The sequence below is a fragment of the Pectinophora gossypiella genome, chromosome 19 (genome assembly GCF_024362695.1).
Source record: "Pectinophora gossypiella chromosome 19, ilPecGoss1.1, whole genome shotgun sequence".
In the NCBI taxonomy this organism is placed as follows: Eukaryota; Metazoa; Arthropoda; class Insecta; order Lepidoptera; family Gelechiidae; genus Pectinophora; species Pectinophora gossypiella.
Genome location: NC_065422.1, coordinates 10,702,863 through 10,729,536, shown reverse-complemented (window position 1 = coordinate 10,729,536; position 26,674 = coordinate 10,702,863). Strand labels below are relative to the sequence as shown.

The 26,674-nt window shown below is 38.1% G+C and overlaps 2 protein-coding genes across 5 annotated transcripts; one reads left to right on the top strand and one right to left on the bottom strand.

Moving 5' to 3' along the window:
* Positions 1-2,273: 2,273 nt before the first annotated feature.
* Positions 2,274-14,234, top strand: LOC126375395 (uncharacterized). Its single transcript, XM_050022301.1, has 7 exons — positions 2,274-2,366; positions 3,431-3,596; positions 5,115-5,204; positions 6,179-6,295; positions 11,986-12,050; positions 12,679-12,837; positions 13,230-14,234. Exons 1-7 carry the CDS (start codon positions 2,274-2,276, stop codon positions 13,389-13,391), a joined length of 852 nt encoding a protein of 283 aa, XP_049878258.1. The 3' UTR covers positions 13,392-14,234.
* On the bottom strand, positions 14,227-26,560 carry LOC126375671 (protein tumorous imaginal discs, mitochondrial-like). 4 transcript variants are annotated; one of them, XM_050022739.1, is made up of 10 exons: positions 26,375-26,560; positions 25,992-26,203; positions 25,424-25,657; positions 24,253-24,421; positions 23,517-23,611; positions 23,197-23,355; positions 22,377-22,448; positions 21,812-21,919; positions 21,225-21,330; positions 14,227-16,164 (listed from the first exon to the last, which is right to left on the bottom strand). In XM_050022739.1, the coding sequence occupies exons 1-10, from the start codon at positions 26,544-26,546 to the stop codon at positions 16,007-16,009; spliced, it is 1,485 nt and encodes a 494-aa protein (XP_049878696.1). In that variant the 5' UTR covers positions 26,547-26,560; the 3' UTR covers positions 14,227-16,006. The 4 variants fall into 4 exon arrangements, with proteins under 4 accessions (XP_049878696.1, XP_049878695.1, XP_049878697.1 ...); XM_050022738.1 differs by lacking the exon at positions 14,227-16,164 and adding an exon at positions 17,882-19,887; XM_050022740.1 differs by lacking the exon at positions 14,227-16,164 and adding an exon at positions 17,882-18,936.
* Positions 26,561-26,674: the final 114 nt, after the last annotated feature.

Here is a 26,674-nt window from a genome sequence, read left to right as displayed (position 1 = left end):
ACAGCGCTTGATACTTTGCATCAAATGTATCTCCAAGATGACTTCTGATCACTTGTGATTCTGCCCAAACATTAGGCGCTGTCTCCACGAGCGAGAGAATCGCGACGAGTCCGCCTTTCTATCGTCGGAGAATCTCCACGAACGAGCGATAATTCCGCCGCGTATCGTTGCGAGTCGTAACGGAATCGCAGCGTGTCCGCGATGACTCGTAACAGAATCGCCGCGTTTCCTTGACGACGCGTTGAGCTATTATTTGTTTGGCGAGAGGCAACGCTGAAATGACGCTGCGTTTGACAAAGCGCGTGACTAGCGCGCGGCGGGCCCGCTGCTAGTCGCGTCGCGCTCGCGGCGATTTAATGACGTTTCGTGCGCTCATTGCCACTCGCCGCATCGCCGAGATAATATCGTCGTGTGGAGACGGCTCCAAGGAGAATGTGTAGAAACACGTGCCACGACGATAATATCGACGCGATTCTCTCGCTCGTGGAGACAGCGCCTTAGGGATCATAGGCGTGAGCTGTGTATGTATGCTTAAACAAACGTTCCGTGCCCAAGCGTAGCCATCTAGAAAATTCTAGAGGTTTCTTTATCGGTCGCAATAAGTCTGACTAATATGCTAGAAGCAGCACTACACTTAGTTGAATTAAACTTGTGGCCACAGAGCCGTGTCGATTAATCAGTAAAGCACAGACACGTATTCAGGTGGAAACTTCGACTTGGGGCATACGCTCAAACTCGGGCAGGTCTGGTGCCGGTTAGACGAATTTATGCTGAACAATTTTACAAATTTGTTCATCGTCAGCCTCCGTGGTCTAGTAGTTAGAGCGTTAGGCTCACGATCTGAAGGTCCGGGTTCGATTCCCGATGGGGACATTGTCGAAATCACTTTGTGAGACTGTCGTTTGTTTGTAAGGACTTTACAGGCTTGAATCACGTGATTGTCTGAAAAAATAGATTCCGATCTTCGGAGGGCACGTTAAGCCGTTGGTCCCGGCTGTTAGCCATTAAAATACCTCCACCAACCCGCAGTGGAGGAGCGTGGTGGAGTATGCTCCATACCCCTTCCGGTTGATTGAGGGGAGGCCTGTGCCCAGCAGTGGGACGTATATAAGCTATTTATGTATGTATTGTATGTTCATCGTCCAGTCCAAATTCATCTTACACTTCAAGCTTACACTTGACAATTTACAATACTTAATTGTAAAAATACCCAGACATATACAGAAATTAAAAAAAAAACAATGTACTCAACTCACTTCACCTTAACTTCGCACTCATTTACATCTGCCAAATTAAAGAAAACTAATATATACAAACAATTTTTTAGTAAAGTTCGGTTTTGTGACAGACTATTTACTTACAAAAACACTTGAGACAAAACTTTGTATAAAATAATATTATTTATTTTATCTCTTGTGTAATCTATAATAGCGTAAATCAGTTACTTTTTACTGAACGTCAAAACACGAAATTATTATGGAATTTGTACGAAAAAGCAGCACTTATTATTACATATTTATTTATTAAAATTCATAAATAAGTTAAATAGAAAAATAAAACGTTTCTTGTCACCTTTAGGTCTGTATTTATGTATATCGGTATGTATTTAGTAATCACAACTTCCTAATTTATCTTTCACCTAGGAAACTAAGTACACAATTAAAATAGTAATGACGATTTTTTATGGAGCTACTTCGTTGAACATAAATTATATTTTTACTATGAAAATTGTATTAAAATATAGTTAGTAGAAAACCTGAGTCCGTTCAGGTAATTGACATAATATTGTGCCAGTGTACGTACTTGGCATTGGCTCTCGGCCTCAAGGATTTCAGTTTCAACTAGGTTAACCCAGAAAGTAGTAAAACAAAAGTTACACCAGCTTTGTACCATAAGTGCTATTGGAATACTTAATGCGTATAAGACGGTTACCACACGGCGCGGTCACGGTTGGTAGAGAAGCGGTCGACAAGGCAAGTAAGTCTTCTTCTCCGAAAGTAAGATGATCCGTGCTTCGGAAGGCATGTTAAGCCGTTGGTCCAGGTTACTATTTACCGATTTAAGTGAGTAATCGTTATTTGAGCCATGTCAGGGGCCTTTGGCGGCTCAATCATAACCCTGACACTAGGTTTGATGAGGCTGGTATTCCACCTCACAACCCACACGATAAGAAGAAGATTGTTGTGTTTTCTTTTAAGTATTGTTTCATTGTGTTGTTCTTTTATTATTGTTTTAAATATTGTAATTGTATTGTTTATATATCTTATACTTACATGAGGATTAAAGTTTCTGTCAGACAAAACTTCACAGAAAACTTATCCTCAAAGTATCGGCTTATTGAAGCCTCGAAGATCTACAACAGCAGAGTACGTCAATTTCAAACCAAAGACATATTTCCCTGATGAAAAGCTTTTCAGAGCTGCAGTTTCCAATAACTTCCACCCGAATGCGCACTAATAAATAATATATAGGTTTCTTGCTGCAAACTGGGAAATATTTAAAAGATGGCGACGCGATTACTTTCAATTGGTTGAACCACATATTTTGCTGGCGAATTTCCAATTCGGATGGTCAAACGTAACATGTTCCTTTGAGCAGCAGTTTTACTCTGGTATTAGTGCGGTTGAACTGTTATTTTAGAAGATGTTATTTCCTCAAATCGAATGAAGTTGGGATAAAAACGGGAAAACATATTAAGTACCCAACTTATTCGAATTTAGGTACCTACCTAAACCTAGTAACTGTCATGATCACTAATTTAAGAGCCACGCTCTTGTCAGTCTGGCATTCTCCACGCTATTTTTTAGGGAAAAATAAGGCAGTGGCTATCTTGCCTTCTGAACCGCAGTACTCTGTCTGACGCGAGTCGGATGGCGCCCAGAATAGTCTATTTCAAAGCCGTATTAGGACTCCTGGCTTCTGCCTGTGAATAGTACTGACAGTTGAAGCGAGCCTCTTCCGTCCTGCATTGCCGTACTTACCGATACTTTAGAACTATACCTAAATGGATAATTAGATCGGGGATTCTGAAAAGGCTGAATTGAAGCAATTCTTTTAAAAATGATATTGCATTGGGCATATAAAAGCAAAGAGAATGTAATTCACTACGTTAAGCGCGCAATATCAATAAATATCTAATAGCAATATTGTTGCTTTTGCTTAAATGAGGCTAGTATGTCATGAATACTCTATAGCATGGAATACAATCTTATAAAATCACCAACAGACGACTTCAAATTTCACATATTATTATAATAAAGCCAACGTAACGTTTTTTGCTTCTTCCACATCAAGTCTTGAGCTTTCGTTAAAACATCCTGGATTTGATCGTAAGTCGCTCGCGTAATCTGCGCATCGCCTTTTCGTAAGTCTACTCATACGCGAACTCTCTATGTTGTCTATGAATAACAATAAAAACATCGTATTTCAGATAACACCAGTGTCACCGAAATGGCGAAGTGCAATCGAAGCACGCATCGAGGCGGAGAGACAGATGACAATCAAGGCAGTGGGGCGGGGCGCGCGGCTTCATCCGGGACACTACTGGGACGTCGCCGGCACCTTTCTCTTCACCATCTACGTACTTACAGCTCTGGGTAATGGGTGAATTTCAACAAGTCTCATTTTTTATCATTTATTTTTATTTATTTGGCTCACAAAACAGGTTGGGATTACAACACTAAAAATAGGTACAAAAAAAGAATGTTTTGAACTAGATCCCAGCCCAAGACATGTGTGCTCAGCGTAGCCAAATGTTACGAAGCTTGTACGGAATGTTTGTTGCGGCATCTAGTTTTACAAAATACATAAAACGTAAATGTACCAGGTGCATTACCTGTTGCATTACACAAACAATGCATCAATAAAACTGTAAACTCAATAAAATTTCGGTGTGATTTTTTATTTCAATACTTTTCTTCACATATTTGATGACAAATTAAACTTTAACTTAATTTAAAGAGAGGAGGAAAAAATCAAACGATCTTTGAAGGAAGCAGCACAGAAGAGTGATAAACATTTGCGTGTTATATTATATGATAAAATTGATTTTTTATGCATCCACTGAAATGATAAGTACTCACTGAAATGATATAAATGTACACCGAAATGACATAAATGTACACTGAAATGACACCACTGTACCAATTGAACCCAACAGACAGACACCATTGCCACTAAAATGTAGACAGTCAATCCGCACTTCGAATGGCACGTGAAGCAGACAAGTAAGCATGTTACCATTAGCCATATGTAACCATTTGGGGACTCAATAATAACCTTGACCTTGATGAGGTTGATACGTGAGGTTTATACGCGAACAGCGGAGTGGCGCAGTGGAAGCGTGCTGGGCCCATAACCTAAGATTTTATAAGTAAAACACTCGGTTGCTTGGAACTGACTTTTTTTGACAGAGGACAAATTGCATTAGTAATACAAGAATAACTTAGACGGCGCTACTATTTATTTACTTTTTATTTTGTTAAGTACCTATTTTCATTAATTCCTAAGGTCATTTGAGATTGACGTCTTTCATTCTTTCCTTTTCCATTTCGGTAAGTAGATAAAAAAGGATAGGTAAGTATTTAACTTAAAATAAAATTAGAATTGAATACTAAATATATTAACATAAAAAAATAGAAAATAAAACTAATTAATAAATGAATAATTAATTATTTTAATTAAATTGGAGATGTCCTTAGAAATGGTCTAATACGATCTATCTATCTACTCTGAAGCGATTGATGAATGTGGAGGAAGCAAGAGAAATGTGTCAGGATCGAAGCAAATGGAATTTTATAGTCTCTGCTTACCCTGGTGGGAAATAGGCGTGAATTTATGTATGTATGTGTAAAATTAGAATGTGTCTGCTGGAATTATTGATGTATAATGTCCCCGATTCCTGCAGAAACCTAATTTTATTTTAACTTGTATTCGCTCGGGCTATTCGTTCATCCGTCCCTTTCCTTTTCAGAAAATGACAGGTATAACTTAAAATAAATTTAGATGGTGTGTACTGGATTCAGCCAATATGCTACCGAAGGCTTGAATCAACACCACTACTGTCATAAAAAACTGTCAAAGTAATAAGTACGTTTAATACTTTATTTGTCCAGGTTTTGGCGCCCCTGTGCCGCAAACGATGTGGGGAAGGACAGCCACATTGTTCTACGCTATAATAGCGGTACCCATGCACTTCTATTTAAGTAAGTATCAACTCTTTTAAATAAACAAGTAAAGTGCAATCAGCAGCTGCAAGCAGCAGACGGCCTCCGTGGTCCAGTGGTTACAGCGTTGGGCTCACGATCGGTCTCGGCTTCAAATCCCGGTGGGGAAACATCACAAAAACACTTTGTGATCCCTAGTTTGGTTAGGACAATACAGGCTGATCACCTGATTGTCCGAAAGTAAGATGATCCATGCTTCGGAAGGCACGTTAACCTCTCATATTCCGAGATACCAGACACAATAGATTTTACATTGTGTCTGGTCGAGATCCGCGTTCCGGTGTTTAAGGGGTTAAGCCGTTGGTCCCGGTTACTACTTACTAATGTTAGTAAGTAATCGTTACATGAACCATGTCAGGGGCCTTTGGCGGATCAGTAGTAACCCTGACACCAGGGTGGATGAGGTTGGTACTCCACCTCACAACCCACACGATAGAAGGACCTCGTTTTAAAAAAAGTCCTACCATTGCTGTTTTCTCTATCTACCCCTATAAGGAAAAAGGCACGAATGAGGAAACTTGTGATTTATAAGCCACACACGTGGTAGGTTTAATTTAGTCTGTAGAGATGAATTTCTTTGGGTTCCCTCTGATAACACACATACGAAATGTTATGAAAAGGTTTTTGTACACGATGGTTTTTGTATCCATTCCAGTCTAACTAGACTGGAATGGAAAATGCTACACCGACAAGAGCGTGGCTCTTAAATTGATGATGATGATGGTTTTTGTATGAAGACACATTAGGTTTATACCAGGGCGTTAGTAAGTTGCAGCCGTTGTCCTGATTACTACTTACTGATGTAAGTTAGTAGTCTATATTATTATATTCACTATCTGTATTATTTTAGGGGAACGAAGCCTGGAAAGTCCTCATTAGAAAGAAATATACATATTTATAAAATGAAAAACAATGTACTTAAGCGAAAAAGTTAATACTATTCTTTTTTTCAGTGTTAAACCTGAGTACATGTGTGGTGGTAAAATTAGAAGACTGTATGAAACGAATGAAGTCATGCTTCGGTGAAAAGGAGCCCTTTGAAGACAAACATGACCTCAAGGCTACAAAAGGTATTTACTTATCTATTGTCTTTATTCTTCGACATTGTATATTACTTACTTACCTCATTTTTTACTTTGTGACATTCTTTGTAATCATCATCATCATCAGCCCATTAACGTCCCCACTGCTGGGGCACGGGCCTTCCCTATGTATGGATTGGGAGATCGGGCCTTAAACCATCACGCGGGCCCAGTGCGGATTGATGGTTATTAACGACTGCTAATGCAGCCGGGACCAACGGCTTAACGTGCCTTCCGAAGCACGGAGGAGCTCGAGATGAAAACTCTTTTTTTTGTGGTCACCCATCCTATGACCGGCCTTTGCGAAAGTTGCTTAACTTCAACAATCGCAGACCGAGCGCGTTTACCGCTGCGCCACTGAGCTCCTCATTCTTTGTGATAAAAACAAAGAAATGACGATACTCTTTAGCGCAGGTTCATAAACAAAGCGACTTCGTTCACTTTGAAATTATTTTATACTGGGTGTTAGTGACATCGTAACGAAAACTTTAAAGGATAATTCCAAGTGGAATTTTCTGTCGCAAAAGTATGGAACTGAAAATAATTAAAAAAACACAAAAGATTTCATGAATTTTCCGACAAGAAATTCCACATGATATCAACTCTGAATCATCCCCCTCAGTATTCGTTATAATATCACTGACTACTTTACATATATGGCTACCTGTATGTACTTGTACGGGGTATAAGTAACGTCGTAACGAATACTGAGATAAATGAAAATTCAGCTCATTATTCTGAGTTAATATCAAGTGGAATTTTCCATCGCGGGGGTTACAAATAGACAACACTTATTCTATGCTAATACTTAGGCTATGTCCCTGTTGATCTCTCATAAAACTTGAAAAAAGAGGGACTTGGATAAGTACCTAATTAAGCAAGTACCTACTCCTAAAGGATACTTGGTACTTAACCCTTTTTATTGTCGACCTTTCGTGAATCCCTTGGACATTTCACTGGATTTTGGAGCACTCGCATTTAACATAAAACAGAATCAGTTTAGATCACAGAGTTTTTATTATAGAGATGCCGCGGGAGCATAGCCAGTAGGACCGAAATATGCACAAAACGATCATATTATCGACACATATATGAGGCAACGATCGTATTATAAAACTTTCCATATCATTCATTGCTTCTTTGGTATCGCGCAACCACAACTAACGCTTCTGTTACTAGGCAATGAAGCTCGGGTACCGCGACATAGAAGAGCTGTGTTAGCCCAGTTGGTAGAACGCTTACCTCTCACTTTAAGGTCACAGTTCGAATCAAGCACAGGCCTAACTAAACAAATGATTGTCGAATTTGTTTTTAAATTCATGTTTGGATCATAAATGATTATCACGTGTTCAGCGGTGAAGGAAGACATCACGAAGAAACCCACATTCTCGAGCATTTTCGGAGGTATGTGCCCTAACATATATTGGGTTGGTTTTCCCTTCGCGGGTTGGAAGGTCAGACAGGCAGTCGCTTCTGTAAAAAACCGGACCTGTCAAATCTACAGGTTAGGTAAGGGGACTAGGGAGATATGCATGGTCCAATCGCATCGCCTTAATAGATAGATCAACGTGTTAAAAAGGACATTTGCAATTCAGTTAGTCTTACAGAACAGACCGGATACTCCATACAAAAATCTCGTTTTTACCGTGTGCCACCATATTCTCCCCGTGCGTGCGAGCGAGACACATAGATAGCTCAAGCGCGATCCCTTATTAACTTACGACTAAAGTGAACCAAGCAGGGTGAGGTAATATCGTCGTCTGCATCACTAAGAGGCGTAACTCAATTTTTGCAACTTTACAGTAGAGCACTTTTAATAAGATTAAGTCAACCTTATTTTATGTGGTTACTATTATAAGAATGATAAGCTAACTATATTTTATTGGACAAATAACAAACACATATAAATAAAACAGTCACCTCCACCAATGTGTCACATCGAGGCAAAGTGCCCAACAGGCACACACAGCAACCAACAGCACTAAGAGCTGCACACTACACACACTATCACAACACACACAGCAGCAGCAAACACAGCAGCAACACAGCCGCAACACAGCAGCAACATAGCAGCAACACAGCAGCAGCAGCAGGGGCAGCTAACTATATTAATTTGAATTTCTTATTTTTAACCAAGAATGAGTTACGCCTCTTAGTGATGCAGCCGACGTTATGAGCTCGCTCCAAGCTCGTCGTCCCTTCTATACGAAGTGTTATTATTTATTCTTTGGTTACAGTGAACACTCAACAACACAAAGCGAACAATGTTAAAATAAAGCTCTACAAAACAACAATCTCACACATAACAATATAAAAAAAACCCTGATGGTTGAAAGCGCAGTGCTGGCACGGTGAAATCGTTAATATTGGCAGTTGTGGCCAATAACTTACTGAAACACCCAGTTTGCCAACCCTAGCTGTTAAGGAGAAGCCTTCTTCAATGCACATTGGTGCTAATTCCTGTAAATACCATCTAATTTTATTTTAAGTTATATCTGTCATTTTCTTATCCGCCGAAAAGGAAAGGGACGGGTAATCGACAAGCATAAAATTTATGGAACACACGTCAATTTTAAGCACAAATCTAAACCAACCGTCTAAAAATTTTACATCTGTCAATAACCCGACACAGTTAAGTAGACAGCACGTCAAACGGATTGCATACCAGCGACGTACCTTTTGATTCGCCCGGGTTATTCATTCATTCACTCATTCTTCCTAAAATTAAGAGCTGTGAATCATCCGTCCCTTTCCTTTCCGACGGATATGAAAATGACGGATATAACTTAAAATAAAATTAGGCGGTGTCTGCTGGAATCGGGGCCATTGCCTTGCATGCTAGTCGACTGCATAAAAACACTAAATCTCTTAAGGGGCAACATATACGTTTTTACAATAAGATTCCCATTGACATTCAGAATTTACCTTTGAACAGCTTTAAGACAGTATTTAAACAAAAACCTTGTAAAAAAACGTTATTATAATAATAGTGATTATCTAGATTATGAATGCATGGGATTAACTGTCTGATATTAGGCAGCCAAATTACTAAATTGTATAACAATATTTTACGTTTATTTTTAAAAGAACGTCTAAGGCCCTGTGCCGAGGTTTTTCTTGCAGATTCTTTTCCCCAGCTATATAGGTTGTGAGAAGCTGCAGTAGTTTTAGGCGGATGAGACAGTCGTTATGTAAAAACTGACGATTGAAAGTGTAACTATGTTACCTACGGAATAAAGATATTTTTCTACATAAACTTCTACAAATGGTGTGGACAAAGCTCAAGTATTAATCAAAAAGCAAATTACTTACAACTACTTTTTATAAGTACGAAGTCCTAAAATTATTAACTTTCTGGTGACAAATGATCAGCCCATCGCCCATTATATCATTATTCTATCATATTAGAAAATACACATCCCCTCTGTCGGTTTTTACGACAATTCCGGTAAGAAAAGAAGCTTAACTCGTTCTGTGTTTCATTAGTTTCCAGTCCAGCATAGTCGCATAAGTATTACCTACATTACTATTGCAACAAAAAGTAGTTTGGATCTGATCAACAAAGTTAAAGCAATCTCAGGGGTGGGTCAATTTTATTAAGGCAAAGAGAAAGGTAATGCTTATGAGACATTGTAGTCCCTTGTTAGCCACTCTTAGTGTCTCGTGCTACTTTCGTACCGATTCTAGCATACAACGCATACATAAACTCACGCCTATTTCCCACCGGGGTAAGCAGAGACTGTAGAATTCCATTAGCTTCGATCCTGACACACTTCTCTTGCTTCCTCCACCTTCATCAATCGCTTCATACACGCACGCTGGTTCAAAGTAGATCCATCTTTCTTTACCATCAACTTTCGCTTTATATACCGCTTTCGCAATTCTGTTATCCAAACAATAGGTAAACTTATTTTTGATTCTGTTCGAAATTTAAAACCTAGCTATATCTCTTTCTTCCTTTCTTTTTTCTTTCTCTTTCTTTTTTCCTTTGTTTCTTTCTTTTTTCTTTTGTAACTATCGCAAGTGAAGGACGGCTCTGTTTAGAGTTGCCAATCTAAAATAATAATTAAGTTTTGTCCGGCGGAATTGGCATCATTAGCCACGGTTTAAATATAAATAACATTTAATAAGTGAATAGGTACCTATTAGCAACGTACGAATGCGCTATAAAATAACAATTAGGTGCTTCGATAGTCAGTCTTCCCTTAACAATAACGTTAAAATTCGATGCGGCAGAGTTGGGTATGGGATTAAACAAGGCATTAACTAATTAACAACGGCCGTACTGCCGTTAAACTGCCATAGCACAGAGAAAGGTTAAAAATAATGCGATAAGTATAAAAAAAACTCTAACAAATAAGTTGTTTACTAGCCCATCTCCACCAACCTGCAATGGAGCAGCGTGGTGAAGTATGCTCCTCCGGTTGATTGATTTTAACGGCCTCCGTGGACAGTGGTTGAGCGTTCGGCTCACGATACGGTGGTCCCGGGTTTGAATCCCATTGAAGACATATCGCAAAACTCACTTGGTGGGGCCCTGGATTGGTTAGGACACGACATTGGAAGTTGATCACCCAATAAATTGTCGAAAGTAAAATAATCCGTGCTTCGGAAAGCACGTTAAGCCGTTGTTCCCAGTTACTACTTACTGATGTATATAGTTGTTACATGAGCCGTGTCAGAGGTCAATGGCGGCTCAATAATAATCCTGATACCAGGGGCGATGAGGTTGGTAATCCACCTCACAACCCACACGATTAGTGGAATAGTATTACTTTTAAAGGCTCTGGTTACAGAAGAAACAAACTTCATATCATCTGTTGTGCAGGGTTGTTACCAACCCTGGTGTCAGGGTCTGCAAGTCACCAACCCGTGGTGGACTATCGAGTGTCCTTTTGTTTGACTAAAATCTTTTATCTACTTAATTCTTTTTTTGTTTATGGAACTTCTCCTTTTTTCATTTTGCTATGGGAACACCGAATTTAATGAACAATTTATAACAGTAGGTAGGTACACTTCCGTTTACTCTGCAATAATTGGATCTTAAGAGCATTTAATTTCGCGTGCGGTTAGCTTACTAGTTCCGCCACTATTTCAATTAAGTATTTTCTATAATAGGTACCTATCACCTTTGCTGGATTGAAAAGAAAAAGAGAACGTTATATGGGCTTATATCGTCGTGTACTGTGATAACCTCAATTTAAAAGAAAAGAAAAAAACCGTCTGCTGATTTTTTTGTAGGGAAGCTAATACCTAAGTATATTTTATAATTTATTTATCATTAAATAAGGTCGGTCGTTTCGTTTAAAATCACCACTGCCAGCATAAAGTATAAATCACTATTAAAATTATTTAAAATCACTATTGCCACTACGATCATTGTTTTTAAGCATAATTCATAATCATTTATTCGCAATAAAAATGGTCACAACGCCATCTATATTATTTTTAGGGAAAGTAGCCTGGAAAGTCTCACATTGAACCTGAGGTTTTAAGCCATAGCAAATCATTGATGTATAAGTAATATCATAATTATATTATGTTACTAAGTAGGTATACTACGGCAGGAAAATAATTTGTTAAAGTTATGCGAATTTGAACTAGATAGGTAATTATGTGCCTACCCCGGTCCGCGGAGGTCCGTGTTGCTGTATAACCTAAAGTTTTTTTTGTTGCAGATAACCAGGCTCACAGAAGGAATTCGGTGCTTATGAAATCGAGTCCTTTACGAAGGAGAATTCTAGTAAGATTTTCTAGATTACTTATATCTATTTTTTTTTAGTCTTTCGTAGATATGACCATATTCAATTTCCTAAAACGAAGACTAAAAGATAAACTAGGTTTAAAATATAGTTCGTATCACGAAAGAAGTTCTAAAACGACGGCCGGTGCAATCGTAGGTACCACTCGCACCGCCCTAGGGCTGCCACTGTACATACCTATCATCATCATCATCAATTTAAGAGCCACGCTCTTGTCGGTGTAGCATTCTCTATGCTACTGTTTTAGGGAAAATTAGGGCAGTTCCCTCTTGCCTTCCGCCCCGCAGTAGGTACTCTGTCTGACGCAAGTGGGATGGCGCCCAGAGTAGTCTATTACAAAGCCATACTAGGACTCCTGTCCTCCGCCTCTGAATAGTACTGACAGTTACTGCTGCCCTCTGTCAGGTTCCAGGTTACAGTCCTTGTTACTTGCCCCTTCCATCCTGCATTGCCGTACCGATGGCTCCCATCTTCGCCTCTGCAACCGTTGAGGTCTTCACCCGTATCCCTGAACCCTGGGCAAGAGTTCTACGTTATACCGCGTAGGTTATACATACCCCGTAGGTACATATATATGTGCAATAAAGCGTTTTTGTTGTTGTTGTACAGTGCATCGTGGGTATACTATTCTGCGGACGCTGTGTGCCGCTGGCGATCCTACTCTACTATGTGGTAGGAGTGATTGTGTTCGGTGTCGCGCGCTCTAAGGACGCCCTCGACGTAGTCATGTTTCCTCTGGAGTTCACGACCAGCGGGGGGCTGGAGAATGTACGTACTTGTACTTAACATACATTAAAAAATAGGTTAAAAAGTAATACTAAATTATTGGTCCCAATTCCTGCTGGCACCCCTTAATTTTATTTTAAGTTATACCTGTCATTTTCCTGAATGAATGATTGGATAACCCGGGCGAATCAAAATTAAATAGGCATCTCGCTGATACACAACTTGAAGTGTGTTCTCAACTTAATTTACTCAGGTTATTGGCCAATGTAAAATTTTGAGAGGGTTGTTTTTTCTATAAGTTTTATATCTGTCGATTACCCGTCCCTTTCCTTTTGGGCGAATAAGAAAATGACAGGTACCTATAACGTAAGGTAGTGTATACTGGAACTCAGCACAATTATTTTAGTTTTAACTAAATGGTCATATCATATCAGGTGGAATGCTACATCCGTTCTCTCTACGCGATCTACGTGGAAGGTGCCATGATACTCCTCTCGTGTGCACTGGCTACCCTCCGACGGTGCAGTAGCAGGTCGATGAACAAAATGACAGACCAATACAGACTTTTTGTTGACGAACACAGTAAAGATAAGTGACGTATGTTTCTATGTTAAGATGTAGAGATAATAAATTCTTCGAAATGACGACTTCGAAATGATGCATCTATTCATACAAACTTTCTGGGGCCTAGCCCCTGACATACTATAAACAAATAAGACTTATTTGTTTGTCAAATAAGACACGATTTTTTTTTAAACGCGTTCGAACCGTGTTCTTTATACGGTATACAATAAGTTATGTAGGTAAGTATTATAAGTTCGTTCCCTCAAATTAAGATGATATGGTTGTTAAAATAAAGAACAATATCCGTTGCAGTGCCACCATAACGCCCATTGCGACTCAATCGATATTGACAAGCCGTCTCGTTAGTGACAAGATGCAAGGCGGACGCTTTTTTACAAAGATTGGTAGTCTATTTGTTTATATACCAAGTCAATGTGCCTTGCCCAAGTTGCTAAAACTGGTCTCTCTCCCTTGTAAGCGCCTTTTTTAAAAATCACATTCGATTGTCATTTATGTACAAAACTTCGCAATAGACAAGCTTGTTTTATTCCAGATAAAAAATTGAGATTTCAATTTTTAAAATTAGTTGATAGAAATCACTTTGTTTGAATTTGTTAAAAAAAAATCACTTCAAAATGTGATTTTTCGAAAGGCGCTCACGTCATTTTTACTATAAGGCGTCGTTATACTGTATTGAGCTGAGTATTGGGTTCTTACCTTAATAGTGAAAGTAATCTGCGCTCAACGTAAACGTGTTTTGTTTTAACATAATTTTGGTGTATTTACTACCGGATCAGTGAGCATTGGAGTAAGGATTAGGCTTAGTTTAGGATTTGTAAGTCCTTAACGAAGAATTAAAACAACAAATATTTCAAGTAGTTATTTTATTTCCTACCAATTCCTACATACTAGTCAACGGCTATGTACATACAGCTTGATTCATAGTCTTGAATTTATGTAAACGTTACATATTTTGAGGGTAACTGCAAATTTTACAGCAACATATTTTGATTTTTTAACACAAAAATCCAAAATATTTATTTATTCGTGACATATCGTCTATTCATAAAAAAACGTATCACAGAAATGAAACAAAAGTCGAGCATAATGCAATGAAATAAAAATGTTAAACCAAAAAAAAATACAGAATAAAAACAAAATAGATAATTTAACGAAAATAAATTCAATTTAATGGTCACACCATGGTTACAGTATCTATTTATCTTTCCACCAACGCGGTATTTAGCGAACTGTCAATATCAGAATCTCCCTAGACGCCGATGATCAAACTTACATACAGCACGGTTCTGGGTAGTCAGAGGTACATCCATCGCAAGATGAATTGAGTACCCATACCTCACAGAGCTTTCTGTTAGACCAACGTGATTGGTGGTGAGCCGTATCGCCGTCTATAATGGTCGAGCCAACAGTGTTAGTGAAAACTGCACATAAGATAAATTAGTAACCCAAAGTCCGGTACCGGGGTACAGACTGGGTAATTAAAAGGGCCTAAAAGGCTAAAGGCATGTTTTATTTATCCGACAAATAATGCTATCAGTCAGTTTATCAGCAAGCGGTGAAACAAGTCCTAGATAACTGTTCCAGACGAACCAGGGGTTCGATCACCGGTACCCTCCCTCATTCGGCGAAACGCAAACATTGCTTCACGCCGTCCTTTCTGTGAGGCTGTGGTATCCCTCCGGTCGAACCGGCCTATTCCGGCCCAATCTTTCATGGCCTTAACATAAAAATAACGCCATTTCTAGTTAAAGTAGCTGTGTAGAAATGGTTAATACCTAAATTGAGAGAATTCTCAAGTTGGTTTTCAAACTGTAACTATGCTGTGACCTAAACCTGAAAGAATATTAAAAAGGTATTTGAAATTGGAATATTTATCTACCTACATTGCGAAGCGGGACCACGCGAGACGCTCAATATTGTGTATACCCTAAAAGATACGTCATGCAACTTTTGTGCCAATAGACTATATTTAAAAATTATCTATAAGTAGGTATACTTCTTCGATATACTTTGGTTGGGCCATTGTTTGAGTATCACACCAACCAACTTAATTACCAACAAGCACGAAATAATCGAATAACTAAAGGTAGATATGGTTTTTACATAAGTAGACCACATCGCTGCTTAACATCAGGGGGGATCGTGGTCAAAGGCACTCTTTTTTTTAAGTACCTATTGATTTCTTTTTACTTTTCAATATATTGTAAATTATGTGAATTGATAATTATCTATTAAGTAACGGGAAGATTTATATTACTTCTTTATAGCAGAGTCGTTCTGTTATCTTATAAAAGTAACATGTGTGTACAATTGTACATGTGTGTACAGGTTATGTTTGGTAACAGTAAGATATCCCGAGATAAAGAATTTTGTTTTATAGCACTCCTCACAAAGAAAAAAAAAATAAATCGAAAAATCGACATACTGGCGTTGTAGATGGAAAAAATCGCATGAACAGGAGGAAGACCCGGTGGAGCAATGGTTAACACGCTCGTACCGGTTTGACAATAGGTGCTCCGCGTCTATTCGGAATAATTTTCTCATTGTGAGATTGATATAACATACTAGAACTCCTTTAGGAACTACAATTTAATTGCATGACGTATTTAAATACACCAGCCGTTACTTAGCCCTTGCTTCGTTTGGATTCCTTCACGTCGTCGACCTCTGGTCTTTCTTGGTGGTTTCTTTTTGGTTCTAGCGGACCTTCTATGGGTTTTTTCTCCTTGAGTGCGTCCCTTACGGCGTCCACCAGACTCGACTCCGATATGGACATTTTCTTACCTGTGGAATTGTCCAGTGTTGCCATAAGAAAATATTAGTAATATAGTTTTCAATATCATTGTGACTAGTTTATTTCATATTTGTACCGCCTTACCAATAAAACTATAAACATGTGTTTATGTATTACACGAGCCACCTAATTTTATTTTAAGTTATACCTAACATTTTCTTTCTCGCAGAAAAGGAAAGGAACGAATGATTGGCAGCCGTTAAATTTAAAATAAATGAGCGAATGAAACAATATAATCCAACGGACGAATCAAATAGGAATCTCGTTGGTATGCAACCCATTTGACCTGTGCTGTCAACTTAATTCTGTCGGGTTATTTATTTATATTATCCGCCAACGTTTTCCTAATCGTCAAATTTTGAAGGGTGATTTCTGCCTAAAATTTACGTGTGTTCCATATAAAATAAATTTATTTTGCCTATCGGTTACTTTTCAGCGGATAAGAAAATAACATCATAACTCATGTACCTATTCTAAATATTGTAACGCATGTCCTTAAATTTTCTATGCATTTGGGCCGAATATGATGCTACTATTTATTTTATCCACATTACACCGCAACCTATATAAGGTATAACTTAAAATAAAATTAAGTGACTGCTGCATTGGGATGAGTCAATGATTTTTTTGGGTATATTTATTTATGAATTATTCTACTCAAAGTGACGTGTACTAAATAATATCAATAGTAGTTAGGTGTTTATCTTTGCTACTATCTTACTTCTACTACTACTGCATCGCGTATGTAAAATACTTACGAAAAACATAGTCGTAAAAGATAAACTTCTTTCTTTATATCGATTTACCTAAGAGAAGCGAAAACATGATTAAATTATCTGCCGTTATGTAAGGGTAAGTTAAGTTAAACTATTGAAACCCACTCGTTTGGTAATAGAACCCATTTAAGTTTGCTGGAAGAAACTGCATTGAGAAATAAATCACGTGTATGTGGGATTTGGGTTTGCTCAATTAAACAGTCAAGCACGGTTCAAACACTTCTTTTTATTTGTTCTACCAGTACAACAATTTAGACCACCATCGTCTACTGTCCCCCATCGTCTATATCTCCCCCTCTCCTTCCCTTCTCACTCTTTATATCACTCTCTCACTCATTCACACTCCTTCACACATTGTCTATGCATCCCTTCTATAATCTATACCTTCTGTACTACTCATGTCACTCGTCAACTTCTCACACAATCATCTCAACTCACCTATCACTCACTCAGCCACAATGTCACATGTATAAACCTTGTGACTATTAACTCTTTATTTATGCATGTCGCCAACTTACATAAGTTCTAACTAGATATTTGCAAAAAGAAACCAAATATTCTAGGATATATTCGCGTTCACGATAATGATACTGACTTTCGGTGTTCAAAGACCTACCCACCAGCGTTCCACCGCCTCGACTGCCTTCGATTCCACAGAAAAACATCGGCAGAAAGATTCGACAAATAAGGATAGCAACATAGGAAAGTACGATGCGATGCAGCCAGATGTAATTTAAACCTAACACGTCATTGAACCCAAACTTGAACTAGATTGAAACTGAGTAAGTTGTCATTAGATAACAGTGGTACCTATGTTCATAATCCAATAAATACATGCATCAAAATCAGTCCAGTGAATTTCTGAAATATATTTGGTGTATAGCATGATGGTGTAAGGGGCCAACAAGGGATCAAAAATGAAACAACAAAATATTTTTTTAAATTTTCGTGTATTCATGAAACGATTTACAATCATAACTTACGATAACCATCATACTATATCCCGTCAAATGACTACACAGCACATTCAAAAACAATATATCACTTATAAAATCTCTTTCATTATAAATAATAATATTTACAACCATCCTATATTGCATTATAGGACACAACAAAATAAATATGACGTCACTAAATACATTGTGTAAAACGATTCAATTGTGAGTTTTAAGTAACAATTTATGCACGTGTTTATTACATCTTTCAAACACGCGCCTACAAAATCAGTGCCGACGAATTTCAGAAAAATCGACCTTATCACTACTACATTGTGTTCATTATTTGTATGTGCCATATCCTGATTGACAAAACACCATGGCTTGATCTTTTGACAATCAATGTACAACCTGTACAAATAACAATCATCGGACAGTAATAATAAAACCAATTTTTCTTTGAATCGTAAGTCATGATTGATAGACGAATGATTGAAATATGTAACATCGCTCTTAATAATGTTGTCTAAAATGCTAAAGTTTACTAACAGTATAATTGTTTTATAATATGTGACTGTTTCCCTGAATATTCCCGAGTTTTTTAACGACTTAGAAACGGTACCAAACACGGTTTATTACTAATTATGACAGACAATTTAAATCACTCTTGAAAGATATATTTTTGTAACAAAATGTAAAAAAATACAAAATTAAAAATGTTAACAAAAATTGTTTGTCTGGTACTAAATATTGTACTTATAAAAAGGTAGTTTACCGATGATGGTCGCATGTTACATTCACGTTTCAGCTACTTTCGGTTATTAGACTGTCAAAGTACAACGTAAGATTTGTTAAAAAAAACTGCACTTGTGAGCTTTTCATTCTAGGTTACGTACAGTGAGCAAAGTTAGAGAAAGTTTCGGATTCGGCTAGGATTTCGGCCGAAACCGTGAGCGCTGCCGAGGTTTCCGTATCCGTTTCGATTTCGGTCGGGCTCTAGTGCTCGCTCGCTGTCGAGACCCCCGCCTTTTCTTCTCTTCAGCCATAACACCTTTCGAGTGAAAATAATTTACTTTTGATAACATTATCATTGATTAGAACTACGTAAATTATTTCTGTTCAAATGTCTACATTACACGCGTCGAATAAAAGATTTGTCAGTGTGCGTAACATAAACTAGTCAAGTTTTAGTACTCGATTTTATTAACATATTTTATTTTTAATTTTGATTCTTCTTTTTTGTTGTAATATTTTTTTACCTTAGTTTTTATGTTTATTTTCCGTGTGGATTGTGTCCTGCCTGTGTCAAATGTAATGTACCTGTCTTGTCTCTGGCTTTCGTAAATAATAAATGTTCTTTCTTTCTATGCGTATGATGCGCGCGCATACAAGCCGCGTTGGTACCGATAGCTTATTTGTATAATTTGTAATATTGTTTTAGTAATATTTTATATTGAATAACTACCTACATTGTAATTGATCGATCACTCATGAATTCGATTAAAATTGCATTGCATAATGCAAACTAACAAATTCAACTGTCTAATCGATGGTTCTGGCGTATGGCAATTCGGAAACAGTCACATATCAACTATATTAGCCCATGATATCTGTACCAGTAAGGGTAATCACGGAAAGTTCATTCCATTCGTTCACGCGTCATATAATTCTGGATTTTTCTCCCTCTCTTTCTGAATAGCCCTTTCATACCCGAAAGTCTTGTCCATCTCTTGGCCTTCAAACTCTTTGTGTATCATGTACTCGCGCAACTTAAAACTGTCTTCTGGGTCGCTGAATAAAGTTAAGAGACATACTACAACGGATAAGACAAAGCCGACTACGAAAAATGGTTTGTTGTCCCTATAAGAGTCAGCGAGACCTTCTAGAAAGGTCCACGCCTTTGATTTGCCTCGCGTCGGGTCATCCTGGTCTCGGTTCAAAGGGTGAATCTTTTCACTACCTTTTTCACTCTCATTTGTGCTACTGCCAGTTTTCGACTTGGCTGCAAAACAAATGTATAGTGTCGCTAAAAAAAATATTACTTCCTACTTTGGCACCATTAACAGTCTTATGTCCATTTCATTCGTCATCATAATCAGATAATATAACTAGTAAGTAACAGCAATATTAATTGAGTGCGGACGTGAAATTCCTCAGCAAATGCAATAGAAAGCAAATATGATCAAGTTTTTAAAATCAACTCTTAAGTATGAAATCTCTGAAGTAAGTATTACTATCAACATTGCACATAGATTATTAATATTTATCCACATGCATAGTTTGAAATTAATACAAAATCAAACATTCAACAAATATATTCCAAAATTCAAAAGCTTTTAATTAAAAACTAAAATGTTACTTTTCAACACATTTCTTCGGGAATTTCAGTCAGAAAACCGGCTCTACTCGCCTTGTAAAAACTGGAACCAATTCTTTGCTGTTGCATGCAATAGCAACTCAATAATTGCCCGAGCATATAAATGAGAAATACATACGAAATTAGGTCCAACTTCTTTGCGACTAACTCAAGCGTTCGTGTATGATTCGCTTTGTATCAAAATATAACATCGAGAAATATGGCGACGATGATTTGATTTGATGCCCCGCGAGTAACGGTGTATAGGTACCGGCACGTAAGTTAACCCAATATGGCGGACTTTTGCGCCTTGAGTTGAGACTAAATTAAAAAAATAAAGTAAGACTTGAAGGAAATATAATATTCATACCGCATTTCAAATAAAATCAAATATACTTTATTGCACAGAACTGAACAGACATGACACATGAATAGTACAATTTGGGAGGCATTTCTGATTTATACCGTGTTATGGTTTCTTATAAGTCAAGTTATGTGCCGGGAATTATACTATGCGTCGCAAATGTAAGCCGTCTAAAACCACCGTAAGCATTCGGAGCGTACTGGGCGTCAGGGGGTTAAAAAAATAAACTATTGAATTGGTTATTTTTGAGATGTGGGAGGTTGCTATTACAACCCGAGCCAATTTGCACACACAATTGGCTCCGTTTTCACGCCAGACGCACTTTGGACGCGTTTCCGTACGAATACGACTCATACGTACGCGTACGAATTCGACCAGTACGTACGCGTACGATTTCGAATTGTGCGTACGCGTATAAACACAAAGTAACAATTCCGACCTTTCAAGTACTATGAGAGCGCGCACACTAGGTGAACGTTCTGTACAGTATTCGTACGTTTACGTATGATGCAAATTCGTACGAAAACGCGTCCACAATACGACCGGCACGACGGCGGTATGACGTGTAGGCCAGTTTTAAGCATAATTTATGTCGAAAGCGACATTTATCGTTTCTTACCGTCTCTATCGTAGGAAACTCCGTGGATCTGACCCGGCGTATCTTCTTCGAGCTCCGCGTATGCGTACATTAACGCTTTCTGTTTCTCCGACAGCGACTTTGGTACCTGTAAAGTTATGTACAATACAGCTTACATCAAGCATCTCGACAACGAATCAGAATAGAATAGAAATAGTTTATTATGAAAGGACGCCACACACACAAAAAAAAGACAACAACATCATATGAAATTTCCACTAAAACAATTACAAAAAAGCAAGACGGATGTTAGTCGAAATGATCATAAGGTGGTGGTGGACGTCCTGAGATAAAAGGGCCTCATTCAGCACAAGTCGCGGCGTGAACCACGACGCTGATATTATGTGGACCGGTGGACCCTATTGGGTGACGCACGAACATCGTGTTCCATAAACATGTGTTAATGGTGTACATACATTATAATATAATACCTTCATTTTGTTCGTTCAGCTAACATTGAGTTAAAGCGAGTACTTATGCGATTGCAACTTGGGTAGACAGTTTGTAATGTTTACTATCACAACTCAGAAGTTGATATAACTAGAACAATGAGTCAATAAATCGCTCACCTGTATTTTGATATGCACGTAGTGGTCTCCATACCCGTGCTGGCTGACTCTCTTCATGCCCTTCCTTGAAAGACGGACCGTGCTATGCGAGGAGGTGCCAGGCATTATCTGCAACAATAATTAGATATTTAGAACAACAAGTAAAAAAAATATTTATTACTGGCTAATAAATTAAACAACATGAATTTTGCGACGGAAAACCATTAATGCCTTCCATTAATGCCTTTTTTGTCTACAAAGTCTGGGGCCAAGAGCAAACCCATCAAAGGTAAAAAAAATCCACTTGATATTAACTCAGAATCATGAGCTGATCCCCTCAGTATTCGGTACGTTGTCGCCAACACGCTGAGGTCACTGACTGACTCACTCATGCTCTCAGAAATTACAAGTGCTGAGAGTCTTCAATTTTGCATGGGAAATCATTTTACGACGTAGGTGCTCACTAAGGCGAGATTTTACGAAATTCAGCCCCTAAGGGGGTAAAAAAGGGGGTGGCATAGGTTTTCACGCGAACGAAGTCGCGGGTAAGGTTAATCAATGTTCGTATGTAATAAAAGCCACCAACCTGAAGAGTGTGGTCTTCGTACACGCCTTGTATCCGGACTGTTCCACCCAAAACTGCTTGAGCTACGGAAATCTGAAATATTAAAATGAAGAGAAGTTAGAGATTAGACATCACAATACACCTGGATCGAAAAGCTGCAATAACAAATGACGAACGCTCTACCTATAGATATTAGGAGTTCTATTCTGAGGCGCCGCGCCTTTATTGACCCTTTCATGGACAGAGATCATGGGCCATTGATGGTTCATAATTGGTAATATGACACCTTGGGATCGGAACGTCATTAGACGTTCTGTCCTTGAAAGTGTTAACCCTTTCACGGACATGGTTCATAATAGGTAGTCCGTACGTCTGTAGACGTTCTGTCCTTGAAAGTGTTAAAATGGCCGAACGCTGCTAAGGAGTAAGGGAGAGAGCGCGGACTATGTCTTGCTCGCTATATTTCTTTTGCTCCTTTTCTATACCCTACACTCTTGTCCTCTCCCAAGCTATTATTCCATTTTCAAATAATCCGCTTAGCTCTTTTTTCTCTCAGACATGACTGCCATCCATCCGACCTACTAAACTTCCAACTGGAAGTGAAAACCAGCCCAATTAAAGATCTCCTCTTCTCTTCTATCGTGTGGGTTGTGAGGTGGAGTACCAACCTCATCAACCCTGGTTACTATTGAACCGCCAAAGGCCCAAAAAAAAGGCCGCAAAGGATTAAAGATTATAGTCTTCTTATCGTGTCGATGGCAAACTAAATAGTATCGGCCCAAAACTTGGCAACAAGTATGACGCTATCTGCAGCACTCATCAGAAAGATTATAGTACTCACAGCACAATCAGTATGTACGTCAGGTCCGTCACGGCGGAAGTAGTTGGAGGCCTCCACCTTGAAGGTTACGAATACTTCGTTATTGCCCACAGCCATACGGACTGTCTGCCCGTCCTCCACCCCCGCTGGGACGGGAACTGTGATCTTCTTGCGTTGTACCTGAGGATCAATGATATTACATTGCTACGAGGTATTAAGTAACCGCCAAAAAGGGCTGTTAACCTATCACAGGAGATTCTGAGCGAGTCCATAATTAGTCCCAATAGCAGAGGTATATCAGTCACATGATGAACTTCGGAAGACATTAATGAAAAACTTACAGATTGACCCTTGCCCTCGCACTCCACACACGGGTATTTGATCAGCATCCTGGTTCCATGACAGTGTCTACATGTGGAACGCATCACAAATGGGCCTGAAACCAATTAAAAATAACATTTTAAGAATATCACTAGCGCACGTGATATGAGAACTGAAGTGTATTTGACGCTCGTCATTAGCCCGTAACAAAATCTTTATGTGCGTAAGTGTCTAACGCATAAGTAGAGTGACATATCTTTCGTCTCTTTTGCACTAAATTGTATCCATGTTACGCCGAAAGAGACGAGAGGCGTCTAAGAGTGCGTACAGCTTAATGCGAAAGAGATATCTCTCGTCTTTTTCGCACTAGACGATGATTTAATGTACTATACATATCTGTCCTGCTGTCGTTCTAATCATGCTTCGTTAAATAGGGTATACTTATGGGAAAATAATGGAAATAAGAGTTTTTATTGTTTTCTCACATTATCAACAAAAGTTGAGTTTTTAAGGTTAGCTAGGTAAGTATGTTTTACTTAAGCTACATTGTCACTTAATGTCGTAGAAGTTTGTGGCACACATAAGCCAACAACTATATCCCAATTGGGAAAATCAGAGTTACATCCATCGCAATCCACACTATAATAGGCGGTAAGCCGTATCGCCGTCTATAATGATCGAGCCTACTGTGATAGTGGAAACTGCACTAAGATAAATTAATAACTCATTGGTAGATAAAAAAACATCTGTGCAAACCTCTAGAGAAGGTCTCCATTCCAGTGCCATTGCAGTAGGTACACTTGATGGCTTTAGTGCCGAGCTCACAGCGGGACCCCTGACATTTGGGGCATGTGTCCACAATGTTCACGTTTATGTCTTTATTGACGCCGCGGGCCGCTTCCGTGAACCTAAGGTTTACTATCACCTGGAAAAAATAATTTTTAGTAGTAAGTTCTTCTTTTTGAAGTGACTTATTGTAGATTTGCCATATGGCATTAACTACTTGGCTGGACAAACTGGGGAGTGCTGGGACCAAAATTTAAGACAACAGGGCCAGTTATGGCGAACTTCGGCTCAGGGTGTCGTACTTGGCTTTTGAGTGCTCATAAATCTGCTAAGTTCTCCCTCTGTCAGTGTAGACTGGGAGTATATAACGATCACAGTCTGACTTTATATTAAAAATGGTCATGAATTCTCTCTCTACACATTGCATTCAGGGTAATGTACAGTCACAAGTACTAATATGTATACACTTTGAAACCATGTGACATTCACTTTTATGATAAATTGAACCATAAGTCTCATTAAATGTCAAATAATGATAGTGGGACAGGCTTCTAAAGTGGATACATGAGTTTCAAGATAAATTATGGAATTTTGATTACTAAATAAAGACAGATCTAAAACTAATGAAAAACATTTTATTTTTTCTATTTAAAGTATTCGTGAATTTTATTCAAGAAAACCGTAATAATAAGTCAGACATTTTTTCACGTTTTTCTATAATGTCAGTGTGCTTTTTAATACAAATTCGATAGTAATGTCGTGTTTTAACATTTGGAAAAAAAATATTGATTTGACTATTTAAAAAATAGCCCATTTATTAAAAATATTGTGAAAGGAAAGATAGAATGAATCTAGGCTATTACCTACTACAGGTTTAGTGTTTAGGTCTAACTACCTAATTGGCGAAAATTATTATTAAAGCAATTTATAAAGGAATAAATTACAATGGAATATACTATAGGCTATTGCATACATGCAAGAATTTATAAGAACCAATAATACCAGGGAACACAATACTAATAATAAAATTACTTATGATTGCATCACATTTGTATAAACTAGGAATATGTAATCAATGTTAAAATTATAGGCATGAACCATATCTTGTAATTTTTACAGCTCATATAAATTTATTACTAACCTCTTTAGCAGCCCCGAAGCCAAACTGGCTTTCGGCAAAATCACTGAAAGCATTACTCTTGAAGCCTGCATCTCCAAAGATCTTCCGGAAGAGTTCCTCAGGGTCTATGGTGGATTTATACTGCCATTGGTGAGTAAACCCATCTGGGCCACTTGGTCCACCCATACCGCCCATCTGGTCCGAGGTTGTGCCGAAGGTGTCATATTGTTTGCGCTTTCCTTCATCAGATAGGATCTAAAATTAAACAATCTTTTAGTTGTTTATTAACCACAATGTAAAGGTAGAATAGTTTGAATTTAATTCACTTGTGGAACTATCTCTTCTTTCTTTTCTGTGTATCTAAAGATTGTACATTTCAATAGATACGATACATTTTCCTGCTCCAAAAAAGCAATTAAAAACGTAAGAAAGTATTCTTCTATATGGCAAATGGTGGCCTTACCGCTTATAAGTAAACAAATCAAATATCAAAAATTCTTTAAATTACTTAAAAAAAAAATTGAATTTAAATTGAATTGTTGTTGATTGATTGATTGGAAGGTGAATTGGAGCATAATCGAGGACTTACTTCATAAGCTTCAGACACCTCCTGGAATTTTCGTGAAGCCTCAGGATCAGATTTATTGGCGTCAGGATGGTATTTCTTAGCGAGGTCGTAGTACGCTTTCTTAATTTCTTTGGCAGAAGCATTCTTTGCAACGCCTAGGACTTTGTAGTAATCCACGCGCGCGTTCAACCCGTAAGAAGAGTGGAAGTACCGCGGTCTGGACCCAATGTTATCTGAACAAAATTGAGGTTATGTTTCACTAATGTCACCACTTTTCCGTCACAGCACAAACACGTCAATAAAAACTAAACGAATCTACACAACAAAATGAATAGCACTCAACGATATGATAACCGATATGATTTAACTAAACAGATGATGTAATAAAAGCATGTAAAACTTACACTTGAGATTTTTATGAACTATAGCAGCTGATATCGCCGGACCGCCTAAGAAATTGTTACACTTATTGCACTTGTGTATAAATCGGCATGGAGTTTTGGAAATATTACTAGTTATAACTGCACTCAAGGTTTTCGGATTCAAAAATCCGAGAATATTCCGGGTCGGAGCCATTTTGAAAGAAAGAAAATAACCACAGATACAAAATATGAAACAGTAGGCAATACACCCCCACACACTAACTCATCAAAATCGATTTAGTTATCGATCTTTTCTTACAAAATTCACGTTATTTCTTATTT

Bases quoted from the DNA above. Each gene is read 5' to 3' on its own strand.
- LOC126375395 (XM_050022301.1), top strand. From the start codon at position 2,274: ATGAGGATTAAAGTTTCTGTCAGACAAAACTTCACAGAAAACTTATCC. The intron at 3,597-5,114 runs GTAATGGGTGAA...TTATTTGTCCAG, and splicing joins CTACGTACTTACAGCTCTGG to GTTTTGGCGCCCCTGTGCCG. The intron at 12,051-12,678 runs GTAAGATTTTCT...GTTGTTGTACAG, and splicing joins CTTTACGAAGGAGAATTCTA to TGCATCGTGGGTATACTATT.
- LOC126375671 (XM_050022738.1), bottom strand. From the start codon at position 26,546: ATGGCTCCGACCCGGAATATTCTCGGATTTTTGAATCCGAAAACCTTG. The intron at 25,658-25,991 runs GTAAGTCCTCGA...GTTTAATTTTAG, and splicing joins AGGTGTCTGAAGCTTATGAA to ATCCTATCTGATGAAGGAAA. The intron at 22,449-23,196 runs GTGAGTACTATA...TTAATATTTCAG, and splicing joins ACGTACATACTGATTGTGCT to ATTTCCGTAGCTCAAGCAGT.